The following is a 19,526-nucleotide window of genomic DNA, read 5'->3' as shown; positions in this document are numbered from 1 at the left end:
TCCCAATCTCAAACACCTCTATGAAAGCCAACAGTGCAAGTGATAAAAGCCAGTGATGGTTTGGACTACGTCTAAATGAGGAAAGGACAATGGAAATGAAGCTTTGGAGGCAGTGACAAACAATGGGTACTGAGAGGATGATGGAGAGCGGCTCTGCTAGTTAAAATTGCCCAGATGAGGCTGTGGAGTCTGAGATCCACAAAGATGCTTTGCGCATCCATGTAAATAATAAGATTGGAAAGTAACAAATGAAAGCACACAAGGCAAGCTGAACAAAAAGCACTCAGTTCCACAGGGGCTATATACAGATGGACATGAAAGCTGAGTGGTATGGGAAACTATACCATCAAGGCTGAAGATAAGAAAGGCAGCAAGGAAGATGCAATGATTTGATCACTTCTTGGCGAGAGAATCTTGGTAATTACCAGCTTGGCAGAAAGGACACATTGCAAGACAGATTGCTCTTGGTTGTTGAAGGATGTTGAAGCAGGATCATTTTGGAAATGCAAAGAGGTGACTGTGCTTTGGGAAGAGGCACAAAATAGCCAATTTACTGGGCTCTAGGTGGGACTGCATGAAACAGGCTTTCCGGATGGTGTCTCTATGCAAGCCAGATCAGTTCTTTTCCCAGCTATGTTTTCTGCAACTCAAGCAATATGGAAACAAAAACAGTTGGGTTCAAGAGTGATTTGTCCACATGTTTTTACCAAATGGCCAAACTTCTAAGTTTCCAAAAATGGCTTCAGAAAGAACTGAACTTTGTGACTAGTCTGATTTTCATAAGGTATTCACCACGCTGATAATATTATGAGCCTGGTAATTACTCACTTGAAATGGTAGCATCATGTCTGACTGGGAAAAGAACTAAGGTTTCAGAGCCACATTTCTGGACTTGCAAATAATTTGCAACAAATGGCACCCTGTGTTGAGAGAAACGGGTTGAGGGAGGAGAAGAAGCCAAGGTGAAGAACCTCAACACATATTTGGAAATCTTGCCAAGAAATTGTGATTCTTCTAAATATTCATTGAACTTATTTCTATGCATTTGATAAAAATGGACTAGATAATTATATTTTCATGAGAAAGGAAACACTGGAGTGATCGAGCAAAGAATATATAATTGTTAGTGTTCGACAATTACGTTAGTTTTTGGCAACAGCACATCAACCTGTATTAAATTCAAACATCTTCTGGCTTTCAAGGGTTACTGATAACCTAGTATGCATTGGAACCTGATGAATGAATTCCTATGGTTTTCATCATCTCTAACATGTGAACACAATCCACACATAGAGAGGCTGGCTCCTGAACAGAGAATGAAAATTACTAGGACTAACAAAAGGAAGTACACTCACAATGAGTAAATATACAAAAGCCCCAAATAATTATAATAGCCACAGCTTGGCAATGAGTTTCCAGACTACAAAATTAGTTTTCTTGTGAAGAATGGAGATTTTACAAGGCTAGAATAAACACAGGGTAATTGGAAAATCAAATTGCTCTTTGTGAGTTATTGTAAGGTCTGGAATAATGGTGATAACATTTATTTTAAAAAAGCCCTCCCTATAAACCACTGTAGTTTGGTGTTTTTAGCAGTACTGTTGCCAAGAATGTTTGCCTTGGAAGTGCAACGGTGGGAACTTTACATTGTGAAGCCCAAGTCCAGCTTACCCCTGACACAATGAGCTCTCCTCCCAGATTCTGCACTTCTGCCTTCACCTTGCTGCAGATATTAAGCTGATGGCAATACAAGGCAATTCGTTGAAGGTAGGCTAATAAATCCTGCTTACATGCTGAATCAGGACACTATAAAACATTAAAAGAGTGATCTTGATTAGTAAGTACTCTTCAGTTTCTAACATTTGTTATAGAAAAGCTGCAGGAAGAAAAGGTTTCAGTGTCATATACCTTAATTACATTCATTTAACTTAACTTTTTCACAGTGCATTTTAAAAAGGCCAAAGACTGTAGTTAAGAATGGTTGGCTCTATTTTAATAAAATTTTATCAGAAGAATATTGAAGATATTCCAGAAAGTCTTATTGGGACTTCTATACATGTTTATGAGTATTTTTACCTGCTGTCTTCTAAACTCTAAAGAAACCTAAATATTTTACAGTTTTCTTCAACTTTCACTATGTGAAATGTTATTTTAATGCAGAGGACCAAAGGATGCTAAAAGTAAATTACTTTGTGTGGCACTCTCTGCCAAGCATAGGGGACAGTTTCAATCCAGTTAGTTGAGGGAAGAAAATCAATTTGTTTCCTTTGGTTCTCTAATAAATGTATCATTGACTTATAAAAAAGTCTATTACACTTTTTGGAATTTAATTTTTATCAAAATGTAAGCAACATAATAACTTGCCTTTAAGTGAGAGACTGAAATGGTTCATGACTACTGTAAGAGAAACAGATTTGATAGAATGTATCTGAAGCCAGCTGAAAGAAGTTCATAAGAGTAGAAACAGAGTCCTTTAATGGATGCACCGGAGTCAACTCTGGCTAAGGAGTCTGAATTTTCATTATGACCGAAGTAGATGGGTGTCCATCAAGCACACACAGAGTTTGGCTGAACACTTCTAGAGACATCTACATGACTCCTGAAAACATTTCTGAGGCTTCATTGCCAATGGCTACCGACGAATTGAGATGCCTATATATTTCTTTTGCTATCAAAGGTTCAGCTTGAGCTACTTCCAGGCCATTTAATTATTCTGTATCAATTTGGTACTTGTAAAGGACATAAAATCACCAGATCCTTAATACTATAAGAAATAAGTACCTACGGCCACAACTTAAGTATCTTATTTAGAATGAGAGGATGGGAGAAAGACTCTGAGCTAAGTTTCCCTCAAGCTCAAGAAAGGAAATTCTTTTATCAATACTGTAAAGCCGGTGATTACATATAACCATCTATTGAATAAACAATAAAGGGATATTTTTTATATTTAACACTTACCATTGTGGTATTTTTTCACTAACTGCATTTATCAAGAAAGAATTCCACAGAAACTGTTTTTAGCTTCTTACAAGTACTTTATACTGTAATATTTATGCTACTCCAGGGACCCATACATGGAAAGGAATTAACTTTAAAATGATATCTCCCCAGAGGGCTGACAAGGCTTTTGATACAAATACCTTGCAGCAAATTAAACTGAGAGTTCTATCTCAATGGAACAGTAATTAAAAATGCAACAGTCCATAAAAAGTTTATATGGCATGCATATCTCAAATCTTTATAAAATATTTTCTGGCAAAATATATGTAACCAATCCAGTCCTTGGTAATACTCATTCTACTCTATTATTTAAACCAAAGCAGTTAAAATACACATTTAAAAAGGCATGATGAATCAAGGAAAATAACTCCTAAATCATGGAAATAGGTGCAGAATTTGATAACATTTTTTTCTGAAGATTTATCAAAAATTGCAAGTTATTTCACAGCTAATGACAATAATAATGCCACAAAGAGGATGTTTTAAACTTCATCTGTTTATTTTGAGTCACTGTGAAATAGTAGCATTTAAATACTCTGTCACTGAATCTCAAAATAAATGTAGTATCCTGGTTGTGTGTGTGTGTGTGTGTGTGTATGTGTGTGTGTGTGTGTGTGTGTGTGTTTGATGTGTTTTTCACATATCAACTGTTTTGAATTATGCTTCAGGTTGCAGAGTTGAAAATAAAAGCCCAAAATGGTAAAATCAAAAACAAAAGTCACAACAAAACTATTGAACTTGAGGGGCCTAAAGATGCCGAGAAATACTTTTGGCCATTGAGATTTAAAGTATAATAAAACAGCCATTCAAACCCCACTCATTTTCACTCCCAAGAAGTCCTTCCTAACAAATTGGTGGGTGGCCAATTTCTGGTCACGCTACACGTCCCAACTCTTTTCCACATTTGCAGAAAAAGAATGTGGCCTTTTCTAGTTGGTAATTTTTTTGTATGCATATTTTCAAGTAAATTCATTGTCTCTTCCCTCCTCTACATGAACTTTCTGGAATACTTACGGAAGTCTGTCAAAAAAAAATCCCTCAGTTTATGCTGTGAAGCCTCATGGTTGATATTGCCCTGAAATTAGGCAATAGCAATGGGTTAACACTCAACTCCTACAAATTGTGAGCGGTTCTCAAATTATCATAGTAATTGAGTTATCTCAACCAATAAGTGTTTCTCCAGAAGTCAAAAGTTAAAAACATTTATTGGATTAGCCATCTTATATGTAAAATAAAATTAAAATGAGAATTCGTTGACTCTTGACTCTTAACTGCAATCCTGATAGTAAAATCATGTGGGGTTTTGTTTGCTTTGTTTTTTCAGCCTTTAAAGGTGTGTGAATTTGGTATTGACTTGAATGATGTTAGAGCCTGGGATGCTGAGGCAGTAAGTATTTAGAGGAGCAACCCTTATATATAGGAATGAGGGAGGAAAACTACAATAAGCAACACAAAGACTCAAAAATCATCAGATCATCAGAGACTAGAGCCATATATGGAGAACGATGAAATTCTCTTTCAATATCTCCAGCTTGCATCAATGTACTGCAGTATACTAAGCAAATTCATGTTAATATTTCCATGTAGATAGTAGCATATATATTTTATTTCCAAAACTTATATTTTATGATACAATCCATCCAAAGTGGTTCAAACCGTAAACCACTATTGCTTATAGGGATAATCGTTAGTTACCTGGAAAAAGTCTACTACCTAAAGCACTCTTAAAAGAAATGGACCATAATTGCAACAAAACATTTAGAACAGGATTTTAAAGCCAAATAAAATGAAAAGTATGGAAATAAACATTCAAGGTGAGAACTCTTTCAATGTATATCCTAGTTTGGTTTGAAAGCATTAAGAGATACTCTGAGAATTTCATTTATCTCTGATGCCTCTGAGTCTGGGTTAGAATAAAGCTGAAATCTGAAGGTTCTTGATCACATGGAATAATCCCACTTATGTTGGAACGTAAGTTATTATGAAGAATATCATTAGAGTGAGATCCATATTAAATAAGAAAAGGTGAAGTTCTAGTTTCTTATTTCTACATTTAAAAAGGTGATGTTCTCCCAGATTCCGCAACCTGTTTCTGCCCTTTGATCTCCAAATACCCCTGACTGTCCTACCCCCAGTTTCCATTCTAGTCCTGGTAGAATCCGCAACAACTTTTTAAACAAACCATCAAATCATGACTCATCACATCCCTAAAGCTCTGCTAATTCAGTTCCCTGACCACAAGGCAGGTTGCTCTTTTCTCTCCTTTATTCATTCTGTCAGTCAGTTAAAATGTGCAACTTAAATTTCCTAGGGGCAACAGAAAAAAAAAGTAAAGCAGTAAATTAAATATATATTTTTTAAATGTGATAAGCACCATGAAGTAAGCAAAAGAGGGCATTATGTAGGAATCTCTGAAAAGATATTTAAACCAAGAGCCTAACGATGAAAATTTAAAAACCTGCTTTTCCCCCCTTCATTATGCAGTATAGTTGCCTTTCTGAATGGGGAAGGCTGGGACAATCTGTGATTCTTCAGGGGCTGATGTCTCATAAGTAGTATGTTCTTCTTTCTCAAGGAATTTTGGTCAGAAGCCTTAGCATTCCCTCCTGAGCTAAATCTACGTTTGCCACCAGCACGGTGTCAGGAGAGTCAGATACCAGTGTGTAAAATATCAGTGATTCTCCCCTCTGATTCATTCTTCAGAGGCATTTTATAGGGTGCATAAAACTAATTACAAAACCCAAGTGCTAATTGATGATTCCACTCAGCATGTGCCCACCCTTCCCTCTTCTATTACCTGATCAGCCACAGCGCGAGCTAATTTGTCCATTCGAGAACCTGCTTCGGCAATTTTCTTGGCAGCATTAATGACATCAGATGTATTTTTCAATGGGCCTTTGCCTCTGAAACAACATATACAACATAATTAGAAATCCACTTAATGACGGGAAAGAGACCAACCTACCATATCCTTTGTCCAGGAGTCTAGTGTTGTATTTTATTTGGCACTGGCCACATTGGTCGAATTTTGAATATTTTCTTGCTTAACTCCAGTTCCTATGTTAGTAGTCATTTTTAGAAATATTTTCCCATATTTTTAAGTGCACGTTCACATTTTATGTTTTACATTAAGTTCTATATTTTTAAACAATGGCCGATTATAAAAGATCATCACAGGAGAAATGAAAGTTTTATAGTTGCTTACCGTGTACCAAAAGCTGTCATACCGACTACCTCATTTTGACTTTATAACAAATCTGCAAAGTAGGTATCATCACTCCCATTTAGAAAATAAAATGAGACCAAAACGATCTAGTAACTCATCCAAGCTTACACCGGTCATAAGTAAAAAATTCAAAATTTTAAGCAGACTCTAGCCAAAATAAACGCACATGCATTATCTTCCTACTCATGTCCAGCATATTTATATTCTATTATTTAAATTTTAAGTCCAGTTTGGCCCTTTGAGAAGCAATTATCTCTTGCACATAACTGGGAACTGTTTGGCCAGAATTTCGGAGTTTTGTTGGCTTGTGTGCTTCCGATACTGATTTATGAAAGAACGTACAAAGCAATGAGTGACAGTAAATGTTTTTGTGCTTCCAAACCATCACCCTAATATTTTCATACAAGGTTTGCAATTAGGTGAAGTGTTTAATATTATATGTCTTTTAAATATTATAAGGGAAATGGAAATTATGCTGCATCATAAATCTTTAAACAAAATGTAGCATGTAATAACTTTTCTTTCCCTTTTTGTGAGAGGTAAAGAATAAATTATGTTTATCATTTTTAGCATCGTTAATTAACCTGGTCTCTTTATGTGCATGAAAATCAATGTGTTTTTTAAGGCTGCAAGATTACATTCCTGTAGTTAGAAATGTGGTGAGTTGTACAGAAAAACTATTCAGAAGGGATTTATTTAGACCATGTAGGGTTATACAGAGAGGGCAATGATTGCTATTGTTACATATTGACATTTTATAAAATAGAAGACAAAATGTCTTTCAGTAAACTAATGTAAATGAATGATATTTTGTCCCATTTCTCTACTAATTCACCTTCTTGGATTTTTCTACATTACTCGGTATAAGTAAAATATACTGGGTTTGTATTAATGTTTAAATACAGAAACAGACACACAACTTAAGGTATTTCATTTTGTTGTAGTTACGTTAACTCTTCCACAAAGTACTTTGATTTTGCGGTTGCTACTTAGATTTTAAAATGTAGACGGTAATTTCACTTGTGAATTTTACGTAATATGGATGAGTTAAAGATTCTGTGACAATCTGTTTGCTATTCCCTAACATTTTTATTAGTGCAAAATAAATGGTTTTTATTTTTTAAGGAACACTTGGATACAGAATCTGTCAATGTTTAATAATATTCTCATTATTTTATTGCATATTTCTTTGTAACTTCTAGACCTTAGAAAATCTATTTTCTGATGTTTACTCTGACACAATATTTGTTGTAACTTCATCTTAACCCATTCAATAAGACTGCATTCTGTTTGATTCTGCATTGCTAACAATTATGTATTTCAAGAATTTCAAAGGATCTTAGAAAATGCTTCCTCATGAACCTTCCATAATAACTTCCAACAGCTGATTGATTCTGACAAAATGTTCCAAGTTAAGAATGTCTATATAGACCCTGAATCTGCTTGATGCTCAGGCCCCCATATTGTAGACAAAGAATGAAAAGAAGCATGTCTTTTTTATTACACCAGAGACTACAGTTCATAGACTTACTAGTATGTTATGAAAAAAAAAGTTTGAGACTTTTGAATTCATGTTGTAGACTCAATTCAAATTATTGGAGTCGCAACCCGGGTATGAAGGTATATTTCATAATTTATGAAATTACGCAATTTCATAATTTCATAACTTGAAATTACGCAATTTCATAATTTCATAACTTGAAATTACGCAATTTCATAATTTCATAACTTGAAATTACGCAATTTCATAATTTCATAACTTGAAATTACGCAATTTCATAATTTCATAACTTGAAATTATGCAATTTCATAATTTCATAACTTGAAATTATGCAAAATAGAAGTTCTGAGATCAAATATTTTCTCATTTTCTAGTTGGGGAAGCTGAAATCTAGGGAGGAAGACAAAGTAACATGCCCAAATGACACTGCTACACACAGAGACAAACAGGATGGAAGTCTATGTGTCCTGAATCACAATTTAGTACACTTTTTTCTTCTAAATATGATTTATTCTTAACAGCTAAAGTAATATGCTCAGAGAAAAACAAGCAGCCTTAACTACATACATTAATACACAAGAAGCTACAAAAAACACTAAATAGATGGCTTAAGAATTCAGAAAAAAGAGGTTGGAAAAAAACTAATAAAATTACAAACAGATTAATGAGTCGAAAAACAAAACACTAGAAGTTATGAATAAATCCTAAAACTAGCTCTAAACCAAAAAGATACAGAAAATGTATTTAGAATGCTATCAAGAAAAAATAGGAGAAAAATATCCAAAAGTAAAAAAGATAAGAGAGCAATAACGTTAGAAAACAAAAAAAAAAATGTATCATAAAGCTGCTTTCTCAAACATATGTAAATAAAGGTGAAAACATGAAATAAGTTTCTAGGAGAATTATAAATTATCAAAACAGACCAGAAAGGAGATTTTGAAAAATCGAAAGAGTCTGATTTCCATGGAAGAAAGAAAGTGGTCAGATAGAACTCATCAAAAAAAAAAAAAAAAAAAAAAAAAAAAAAAAAAAGAAAAAAATCAGTAAATCCAGGTGGTTTCTTGGAGGAGTTAACTAAACCTTTAAAGAGAAGATAATCTCAATGCTATTTAATCTCTTCCAGAATATCAGAAGGAAAGTAATTTCATGAAGTGACATAATATTGATATTCTCAGAAGCAACTAAAACAAAACTATTTAAAGATGCTCACTTAGGTAGTAAAGAAAAAAAAAAAGAAAACCCAAAAAATGACAGAATTGACATGAGTGCTGGAATAGGCTCATACATACGAGAATTATTTGTTAGGTTTTTAGGAACTAGGCAAGCCAGTTGAAATGTTGGGAGCTTGAAATCTGCCATGATGGGAATATTTATTTCATGGACATCAGCAAATGCTACAAAGTTCAGGGCTTTTTCCCCCGTAGACCATCATCAGATCTTGAAAAAGCTCAAGGTAACAGTTACAGCTAGTCAAGAATAAAGGTATTGTGACTTAGAAAAGGTCTGTGAAGGTTTCTTGAGCTGGGTGATAGTTGTATAAGTTACTTTAATTAAAGCTGTATACTGACAGGTGCCTCACACCTGTAATCCCAGCACTTTGGGAGGCCGAGGCTGGTAGATCACTTGAGCTCAGGGGCTCAAGACCATCCTATAGTCCCAGCTATTTGGAGGCTGATGTGAGAGGTTTGCTTGAGCCCAGGATGAGGAGGAAAATGGCATATTTATTTTTCTGTAGATATGTTCAGTCGTTTAGATGTTAAGATGTATTCACTTTTTCTTGTCAAGCTGATGGTTATTAAAAAATTAATTTTCATTCCTGTTATGACAGAGGAGACTGAGTCTCTTCATCATTTATTGATCATTATTAATGACTTACATATTTTCTCTGAGTTGTCTTTTCAAATCTTTTGCGTATTTTTCTATCGACTCTTTTTCTAAATTGCTTATCTAAGCTCTTCAGATATTTTGGATTCTGATCTTTTGTTATATTGCACATTACTTCTAGTCTTGGTCTATATGTTAGGTTTCTTTTTTTTACAGTTTTTAAAATATAAATTTTAATTTTATTTTAGTCAAATGTATTCATCATTTATACTACAGTTTATGCTTTTCATACATTCTTTAAGAAGCTCTTCCTTATCCCAAGGTAATTGAAAATATCCTTCCATTTTATTCTAAAATTTTAAAGTTTCCTTTTTATATTTAGATATTAAATCCACCTAGTTTATGCCTTTTGTATAGGGTGAGATAGGAATCACACCTTCAGTTTTCCAACCGGTAACCAATTGTCCCTGGACAATACATTGAAAAGTTAATCCTTTCCCAAACAATTTTATTTTTAAATTTTACTCCCTTTTATCTTTAAATTCTGTATAAGTAAATGTATTACTATAAAATATAAACACAGAATGCAAAAATACCCAGAAAAACATGAGAAAAATTGTCAACTGCCAAATTCAATTGTCTAAATATTCATAAAAATTTGAACTACTAAAATGCAGTTAAAGTCATGTGTAAAATAAAGAAAATTATTTGAATCATCTGGGAAATCCTGAATATCTCACATGTGGTTCTGAGTATGATGCAACACCCTTCTAAGAAAGTTTCAAGGCCCAGGTTTCTTTAAATGAGCACAAAGTTAGTGACATGACCCAGTTTCCCCACATCATGAACAGAAGAGAAGGGAAATAGAAAAAAAATAGTTGTGCCATTTCTGGAGGTAGGGGACCAAAGTTACTCATTTCCTTTTGCTTACATAACAGATTGTGTGGCTGCCCTTACTGGTAGTTGAGGAATAACTGTGGAATAATAACCATATCTTTAAAAGAGAAGACCTTGAATTTGGCTTATGTAGCAAGCGTAGCATTTTCTTTTAATGCTATCATCGCATAGGTTTCAAGTGGATTCTAAAGCTCCTTCAGACATCCGAGTGTCTATAGCAATTTTAACAGAATTTCTGTAATGATGGGCATTCTATAATTCTGCACTATCCAATATGGAGTCAGTAGCCACATGTAATTATAGAACACTTAAAATATGGCTAGTGTGGCTGAGGAACTAAGTTTAATTTTATTTAAGTTTGTCTTCTATTTTTAACTTTTTATTTTGAAATATTATAGATTCTGTGGAAATTCAGAGATATGTGTAGAAATGTCCTATTCACTCTTCTTCCAGCCTTTCTCAATGTTTCTATCTTATATAACTACAGTACAATAGCAAAACCAGGAAATTGATACTGGTAAACTCCACAGGGAATATTCATCTTTCACTATTTTTTATGCACTTGTGTAAGTATAGCTTCATGTAACTACTACAATTGCGACACAGAACTGTACTATTACCACAAGTTTCTCTCATACTATTTATACCATTTAACCCATCCCTGACATATTCCTAATTATGAATCTCTTCTCCACCTCTACAATTTTGTTATGTCAGGAATGCCATCTAAACGGAATCATACAGTATGAGATATTTGAGATAACTCTTTTTCACTCAGCAAAATTATCTAAAGGTTTATCAAAATCATTGCATGTATTTTTATTGCTGAGTAGTAGTCTGTGGATAGATGTAACATAGTGTGCTTAACCATTTAACCATTTGCCCAGTGAAGGACATGTGAGTAGTTTCCAGTGTGGGACTATCACAAATAAAGCTGATGTAAATGTTTATGTATAGGGTTTGGGGTGAATACAAGTTTTTACATCTCTGGATAAATGTCTGAGAGCAAAATATCTGGGTCCTGTAGTAAAACCCTTTTTAGTTTTTTGAGGTTTTTTTTTTAAGTTCCAGGATATGTGTGCAGAATGTACAGGTTACATAGGTTTACATGTGGCATGGTAGTTTGCAACACCTATCAACCTGTCATCTAGGTTTTAGGCCCCGCATGTGTTAGGTATTTGTCCTAATGCTCTTCCTTCCCTTGCTCCCCAACCCTTGACAGGCCCCAGTGTGTGTTGTTCCCCTCCCTGTGTCCATGTGTTTTCATTGTTCAACTCCTACTTATGAGTGAGAACATGTGGTGTTTTTTTGTTCCTTTGTTAGTTTGCTGAGAATGATGGCTTCCAGCTTCATCCATGTCCCTACAATTAATATGATCTCATTCTTCGTTATGGCTGGATAGTATTCCACGGTGTATATGTGCCAGATTTTCTTTATCCAGTCTATCATTGATGGGCATTTGAGTTGGTTCCAAGTCTATACTATTGTACATAGTGCTGCTACATATGCATGTGTCTTTGTAGTAGAATGATTTATAATCCTTTGGGTGTATGTCCAGTAATGGTATTATTTCTGGTTCTAGATCTTTGAGTAATCACCACACTGTCTTCCACAATGGTTCAACTAATTTACACTCCCACCAACAGTGTAAAAACATTCCTATTTCACCACAGCCTTGCCAGCATCTATTGTTTCCTGACTTTTTAATGATCGCCATTCTGACCGGCATGAGATGGTATCTCATTGTGGTTTTGAACTGCATTTCTCTAATTATCAGTGATGATGAGCTTTTTTTATATGTTTGTTGGCCACATAAATGTCTTCTTTTGACAAGTGTCTGTTCATATCCTTTGCCCACTTTTTGATGGTGTTTTTTTCTTGTAAATGTGTTTAAATTTCTTGTAGATTCTGGATATTAGACCCTTGTCAGATGGGTAGTTTATAAAAAGCTTATCCCATTCTGTAGTTGCCTGTTCACTCTGATGCTAGTTTCTTTTGCTGTAGAGCAGCTCTTTTGATTAATTAGATCCCATCTGTCAATTTTGGTTTTTGTTACAATTGCTTTTGGTGTTTTAGTCATGAAGTCTTTGCCCATGCCTATGTCCTGAATAGTTGTGCCTAGGTTTTCTTCTAGGGTTTTTGTTTGTTTGTTTTTGGTTTTGGGTTTTACATTTAAGTCTTTAGTCCATGTTGAGTTAGTTTTTGTATAAGGTGTAAGGAAGGGGTCCAGTTTCAGTTTTCTGCATATGGCTAGCCAGTTTCCCCAGCACCCATTTATTAAATAGGTAATCCTTTCCCCGTTGCTTGTTTTTGTCTGATTTGTCAAAGATCAGATGGTTGTCGAGGCCAATAATCCTGATGAACATTGATGCGAAAATCCTCAATTAAATACTGGCAAACCGAATCCAGCAGCACATCAAAAAGCTTATCCACCATGATCAAGTTGAGTTCATCCCTGGGATGCAAGGTTGGTTCAACACAGGCAAATCAATAAATGTAATTAATCACATAAACAGAACCAGTGACAAAAACCATGATTATCTTAATAGAAGCAGAAAAGGCCTTCGATAAAATTCAACATCACTTCATGTTGAAAACTCTTAACAAACTAGGCATTGATGGAACATACCTCAAAATAGTAAGAGCTATTTATGACAAACCCATACCCAATATCAAACTGAATGGGCAAAAGCTGGAAGTATTCCCTTTGAAAACGGGCACAAGACAAGGATGCCCTTTCTCATCACTCCTATTCACATAGTATTGGAAGTTCTGGCCAGGGCAATCAGGCAACAAAAAGAAATAAAGGGTATTCAAATAGAAAGAGAAGAAGTCAAATTGTCTCTGTTTGCAGACAACATGATCATGTACTTAGAAAAACCCCTTGTCGGCCTGGCGCAGTGGCTCAGGCCTGTAATTCTCAGCACTTTGGCAAGCCAAGGCGGGCGGATCACGAGGTCAGGAGATTGAGACCATCCTGGCGAACACAGTGAAACCCCATCTCTACTAAAAATACAAAAAAAAAAAATTAGCCAGGCATAGTGGTGAGCGCCTGTAGTCCCATCTACTCAGGAGGCTGAGACAGGAGAATGGTGTGAACCCGGGAGGCAGAGCTTGCAGTGAGCCGAGATCTCACCACTGCACTCCAGCCTGGGCAACAGAGCGAGATTCCGTCTCAAAAAAAAAGAAACTTTGTCTCAGCCTAAAAAACTCCTTAAGTCGATAAGCAACTTCAGCAAAGTCTCAGGATACAAAATCAATGTGCAAAAATCACAGGCATTCCTATCCACCAACAATAGACAAGCAGAGAGCCAAATCATGAATGAACTTCCGTTCACAGTTGCTACAAAGAGAATAAAATACCTAGGAATACAGCTTACAAGTGATGTGAAGAACCTCTTCTAGGAGAACTACAAACAACTGCTCAAGAAAATAAGAGAGGATGCAAACAAATGGAAAAACATTCCATGGTCATGGATAGGAAGAATCAATATCATGACAATGGCCACACTGCCCAAAGTAATTTATAGATGCAATGCTATTCCCATCAAGCAACCATTGACTTTCTTCATAGAATTAAAAAAAACGACTTTAAATTTCATATGGAACAAAAAAAGCCTGTATAGCCAAGACAATCCTAAGCAAAAAGAACAAAGCTGGAAGCATCATGCTACCTGACTTCAAACTACACTACAAAGCTACCATAACCAAAACAGCATGGTACTGGTACCAACACACACATATACACCAATAGAACATAACAGAGACCTCAGAAAAAACACCACACATGTTTTTAGCTTTAAAAGAAACTGTCAAACAATTTTGCAGTTTTATTTCATCTTAATGAAAATTTTAAAACCCACAGCTTACTTTATTTATACTCAATGGTGAATAACAAAAGCTTTACCTCTAAGACCAGGATCAAAGCAAGGATGCCTGCTCTTGCCACTCCTATTCAACATAGTACCGGAAGTCCCAGCCAGTGCAATCAGGCAAGTTAAAGAACTAAAAGGCATTCAAATTGGAAAGGAAGAAGCAAAATTATCTCTGTTAACAGGTGACATGATCTTACATGTAGAAAATGCTTAAGATTCTTAAAAAATATATATCCTGGTAAAACTAATAACTGAGTTCAGGCAAGTTGCAGGATACAAAATGTTTCTAGACACTAGTAATAAAAAAAAATCCTAAAAGACAATGAAGAAAATAACTCCATTTACAATAGTATCAAAAAAATTAAATGTTTAGGAATAAGCTTAACCAAGGAGTCAGAAGACTTGCATACTGAAAACTACAAAATATTGTTGAAATTACAAAAATAAATGGAAAGTCATTCAATAAATGTGGATTGGAAAATTTAATATTAAGATGTCAATACTGCTGAAAGAGATCTACAGATTCACTGTAATCCCTATCAAAACCCAAAGGCATTTTTGGCCAAAATTAAAAAATCCATCCTAAAATTCACATGGAATCTCAAGGCAACACAAATAGCCAAAGCAATCTTGAAAAGAACAAAAATTGGAGGCCTCACACTTTCTGATTTTAAAACTTACAATAATCAAAATAGTGTCATACTGGCATAAAGACAGACATGGAGACCAATGGAATAGAGTGGAGTTCAGAAATAGACCCTTATATATATAAAGTCAAATAATTTTCCACAAAGGTATTAAGAGTTTTGCTAAGATTTAGGTCTTGGAAAAGGCCAGTGTTTTCAATAAATGGTGCTGGGAAAACTGTATTATCTACATGCAAAAGAAGCAGCAGTCCTCATGTTATACCGCATTTAAAAATTAACTGAATATTGTTGAAAGACCTAAACATAAGAACTAAAGTATAAAACTCGAAGAATAAAACACAGGAGAAAACTTCATGACATTGGATTTGGTAATAATTTCTTGGATATGACACCAAAAGTATAAGCAATAAAAGAAAAAAATAGATGTTGAACTTCAAGATTAAAAACTTGTGTGTCAAAAAACACTACCAGCAAATAGTGAAAAAGAAACCAATAAAATAAGAGAAAATAGTAATTCTTTATCAGGAATTTCTAATTCCTGATAAGAAATTAATATCTAGAATATACCAACGACTCCTACAACTCAACAACAAAAAAAGCAAACAACCCAACTAAAAAATGGGCAAAAGACTTGGATAGACATTGTTCCAAAGGAGATATACAATGCCAATAAGCATAGGAAATATGTTCAACATAAGTAATCATTAGGGAAATACAAATTAAAACCACCATGAGACACCACTTCACATCCATTAGGATGGCTACTATCAAGAAAAAACAGAAAACAAGTTTTGGCAAGGATGTGGAGAAATTTGACCATTGTGGAAAAATTTGAATACTTGTGTATTGCTGGTGGGAATGTAAAATTTTCACAGTGCAGCCACTGTGAAAAATGATATTGTGATTCCTCAAAAATTTAAAAAAATTACTATATGATCCTGCAATTCCACTTCCAGGTATACACTTAAAAGAAATGAAAGCAGGAACTTACATACTTATACACTCATGTACAGTGCAGCATTATTCATAATAGCCAAAAGGTGGAAGCAACCCAAGTGCCCATTAAGAGATGAGTGGATAAAGAAAATGTGGGTGGTACATGCATTCAATGGAACATTATTAAACCTTTAAAAGGAAAAACATTTGAGTATATGCTACAATATATGCATGAACTTTGAAGACATTATGCTAAATGAAATAAGCCAGTCACAAAAGGACAAATATTGTATGACTCAACTTATATGAGATACCTATATTAGTCAAATTCATAGAAACGGAAGGCAGATGGGGAGTTTACATTAAGTATAGAGTATCTGTTGAGGAAGATGAACACGCTCTGGAGATGGAGGGTGGTAATGGTTGCACAACAGTGTAAATGTACTGAATGCCATAGAAATGTACACTTACAAAGGATTGAGATGGTAAACTTCATGATGTATACCATAATAGAAAAACAATTTAAGTAGTCATATATGGCTAGTGGCTACTGTATTGGACAGCACAAGTCAAAATGAGCTACAGTCATTTAGATAATGTGAGGTGGAGACTGAAACAAGAAACAAATAGCCAACAGCAAAACAAACAAAAAAACGAAAGAAAAAAAATCACATCCATGAAAGCGTCAGAAATCTGAGTCTTCCTATCCGTGGAAGACAGTATCGACAAGAAGACTGGCCACATTGGTTGTATCTCCCCATTTTAATATTGCAACCCACAGCCCTTGTGTTTTCCTACCTTAGACCAGATTTTCTATTTTGTGGGTTTTAAAAGATGCTATGGGTAATCTCATGTTCTTAATGCAGGAGCAATCATATTGTCCCATCTGGAGTATGTTTTTAGTTTCCTTGGAAAGAGCATCAAGCCATATAATTATCTCTACTTATATAGATACTTGAAACAGTCTCTCTTTAGGACATAGGTAATTCTGATGCAAAGGTCAGTATCTGGAGTCTTTCCCGTGAAGTGGTCATGCCAAAAAAGAAAGTCAAGGAAAAGTATTACCGCATTACTGCTGTCACATCACCATTTATGAACTAATTCACATTTATTTTGTGAGAAGGTAATAAGTACTAATGTGAAAAATCTATACCTCAGTATATTCTGAGTTAATATACTTAGTATTCAAAATTCAAATTCTGAGTTAATCCAACTTAATTTTTATGCCTTCTCAATACCTCTAACATGTTAATACCAAATGTGACTCTCCAATAATGAGATATAGCACATAAAAAGGGTATTTGCAAATGTATCGAACCATAAAAGTCACTTTTCAGAGGCTTCTGAACATGTTTGGGAAATTTTACTAATGAGCTGCATTTCACTAATCAGCTGAGGCAGTATGAAGACAGCACGGTAGAACAGCTGAATGAATCTGGGGAATTTTGAGAACTCAGGTGGAACTACAGAATCACAAGTTGAACTATTCCAGGTACTTTTTGTAATAGGTTATAAGGTCAGATGTTACACATGTACAAAATTAGGACAGAAGCCTAAAGGTCAAGAAAGGTAGGCCTTGAAGAGCAAACACAAGGATTTTTATTTTGTGAAAACAGGAACTAACGACAGTTTTGGTGCAAAAGAAGCTGGATGGTTGCCCTTCGCTGGGCAGATGTGGCCTGGATGAATAGAGAATTGGAACTGAAAGACCAGTTAAGTGCTCCCTAAGCTGAAGTACTGAGCATGTGAAGTAAGCCAGGAAATCAAGTTTGGGAAATATAGCATGATTATATGATTTTTGAGTCTAGTGCTCAGTATTTTGCAGTCAGTTGTACTCTGAAAGTTTTTTTTCTTAGTCTCAAAACTGTTGAAGATTAGAACTTAAGTTTGATTCTAAAAACAGCTTTGCTCTTTGCTGTACAATTAAACTTGAGCTGTAGCTATCTGCACACCTTTTGTTGTTGGGACACAAGACTAGCAACATGCAATTTCTTTCTGAAAAATGACACGAAAAGCATGCATTCACTCCATGCAGGATGGTGCTTCTGCCACTGTCCATGAGATGGAAGTCAAGAACTGAGTGGGAAAAAGACATGAGGCATAATCAGTTTTATCTTCCATGAAGAAGTTATTACACATATAATGAGGCAGAACCCTTCCAATTTTAATAATAATGGAGTGAATATCATTGAGATTATTGAATCAAATTAATGAATTAGCTAGTGGTAAGAATAAAACAACAAGATAATAAATGCCAGGGTACTGTGTACCCACATGCGCTTTACACATACACATTATGGAGAGTAGCCAAGTTTCAATTCCTAATCAGCTACATCCATTCTTTAAATAAGAGAAAATGGTACTTAAGAATGTTTAGAGTTACGGAGCTAAAATTATTCCTCCTTGAAGTGGAATATGCAAGTGGAAGGGCAATATTAACAATGGATAAGGTAAAATATAGTGAACTTAGGTGAGAGGCCACAAAGAAAGGCACTAGTCAGCTGTCTGTTTGCAAAAAAAAAAAAAAACAGGCTGTGCAGATGGAGGCAGCAATGAAGCCTCAATTCCTATGTTGCATTTCAAACGCACAGTCTACTCTGGTTCTCTGGTCATTAATTACTATACTCCTCCCTTTGCCCTAACGAAAAGAACACAAAACTACTCATCATGCAGTGGGAAAAATTGTAACTAGTAGCTCCCTAGATATTTCGTTATTTAAATCAGCATAAAATAATGATATGAAATCCCTATAAAATTGAAGACACCTTCTTCTCACTTTTAAAACTATACTTTGACTAACAGACGTGTCTTATTTAACACCATGTAACAAGCCCCCTCAAATATATCTTTTATAACTGTGCCTTGACCACAGTTATATAATCTAGAGAATTATAAAATGTGCTCCTGATCAAAACTAGTAACATGACCAGCTTCATGATTCACTTTACTGAGATTATTTGTTCAAGTGATGCTATTAATGGATTGGATAATAACCATCAGATAAAGTACTAATAAAATGTTGAAAGCAAGCAAATTAAGTCATCACAGGCCTTGAGAAACAATGACTGAGGCTGCCATAATCATCTGATTTGTAGAAGTTTCAGGCTGAAATAATGGCTCAGACTTTTTTCCTGCTGTTATGCTTTGTGAAATACATGTGTGAAGTCCACGAAGACTAACCAAATGTACAAATTTGAACTTCTAATGAATACAATGACATTTAAAAGTCTCAAAGGGCTCCTTCATAACAGTAAAATCATTCCACTGAAGTAAAAAAAAATTTTTAAATATTGGGAAAAAGGGCCAGGCTATGTCATTAGTACATATTGGCCAGAGGCAAAGAGGGTGACGCAGAGATGTTCCATATTAAATTATAACTTGTAATCAATTCTAGCCTTTTCTCATTAGAAGCATTCAACAACCATTAGAAAAAGTTGTCACCCATCAGATGATGTCTTGACATTCCCATATATCTTATATTATTTCAATAACAAATACCATGTTAAGTCATTAAAACATCTTCACGTATATGTGTGTCTTCCAGAAAAAAAAAACTACGGTAAAACGATAGTTTATATTTGTATGGCAGCATAATTTATACTTGCATTATCTTTTTGGAT

The 19,526-nt window shown here is 34.8% G+C and overlaps 1 protein-coding gene across 10 annotated transcripts in view; it reads right to left on the bottom strand.

Moving 5' to 3' along the window:
* CTNNA2 (catenin alpha 2) overlaps window positions 1-19,526 on the bottom strand; it is a 1,208,900-nt gene that overhangs the window by 38,948 nt on the left and 1,150,426 nt on the right. For 9 of the 10 annotated variants that reach the window (XM_030827614.1, XM_030827615.1, XM_030827616.1 and 6 more), the window contains 2 exons: window positions 5,798-5,903; window positions 1,672-1,806 (listed from right to left, as the gene is read on the bottom strand). In XM_030827614.1, the coding sequence (XP_030683474.1) occupies window positions 1,672-1,806; window positions 5,798-5,903 (241 nt within the window). The remainder of the gene's footprint in view (window positions 1-1,671; window positions 1,807-5,797; window positions 5,904-19,526) is intronic. The other variant, XM_030827619.1, reaches the window with a different exon arrangement.

Source organism: Nomascus leucogenys, chromosome 14 (assembly GCF_006542625.1).
Source record: "Nomascus leucogenys isolate Asia chromosome 14, Asia_NLE_v1, whole genome shotgun sequence".
NCBI lineage: Eukaryota > Metazoa > Chordata > Mammalia > Primates > Hylobatidae > Nomascus > Nomascus leucogenys.
This window is presented reverse-complemented; position numbering and strand designations above follow the sequence as displayed.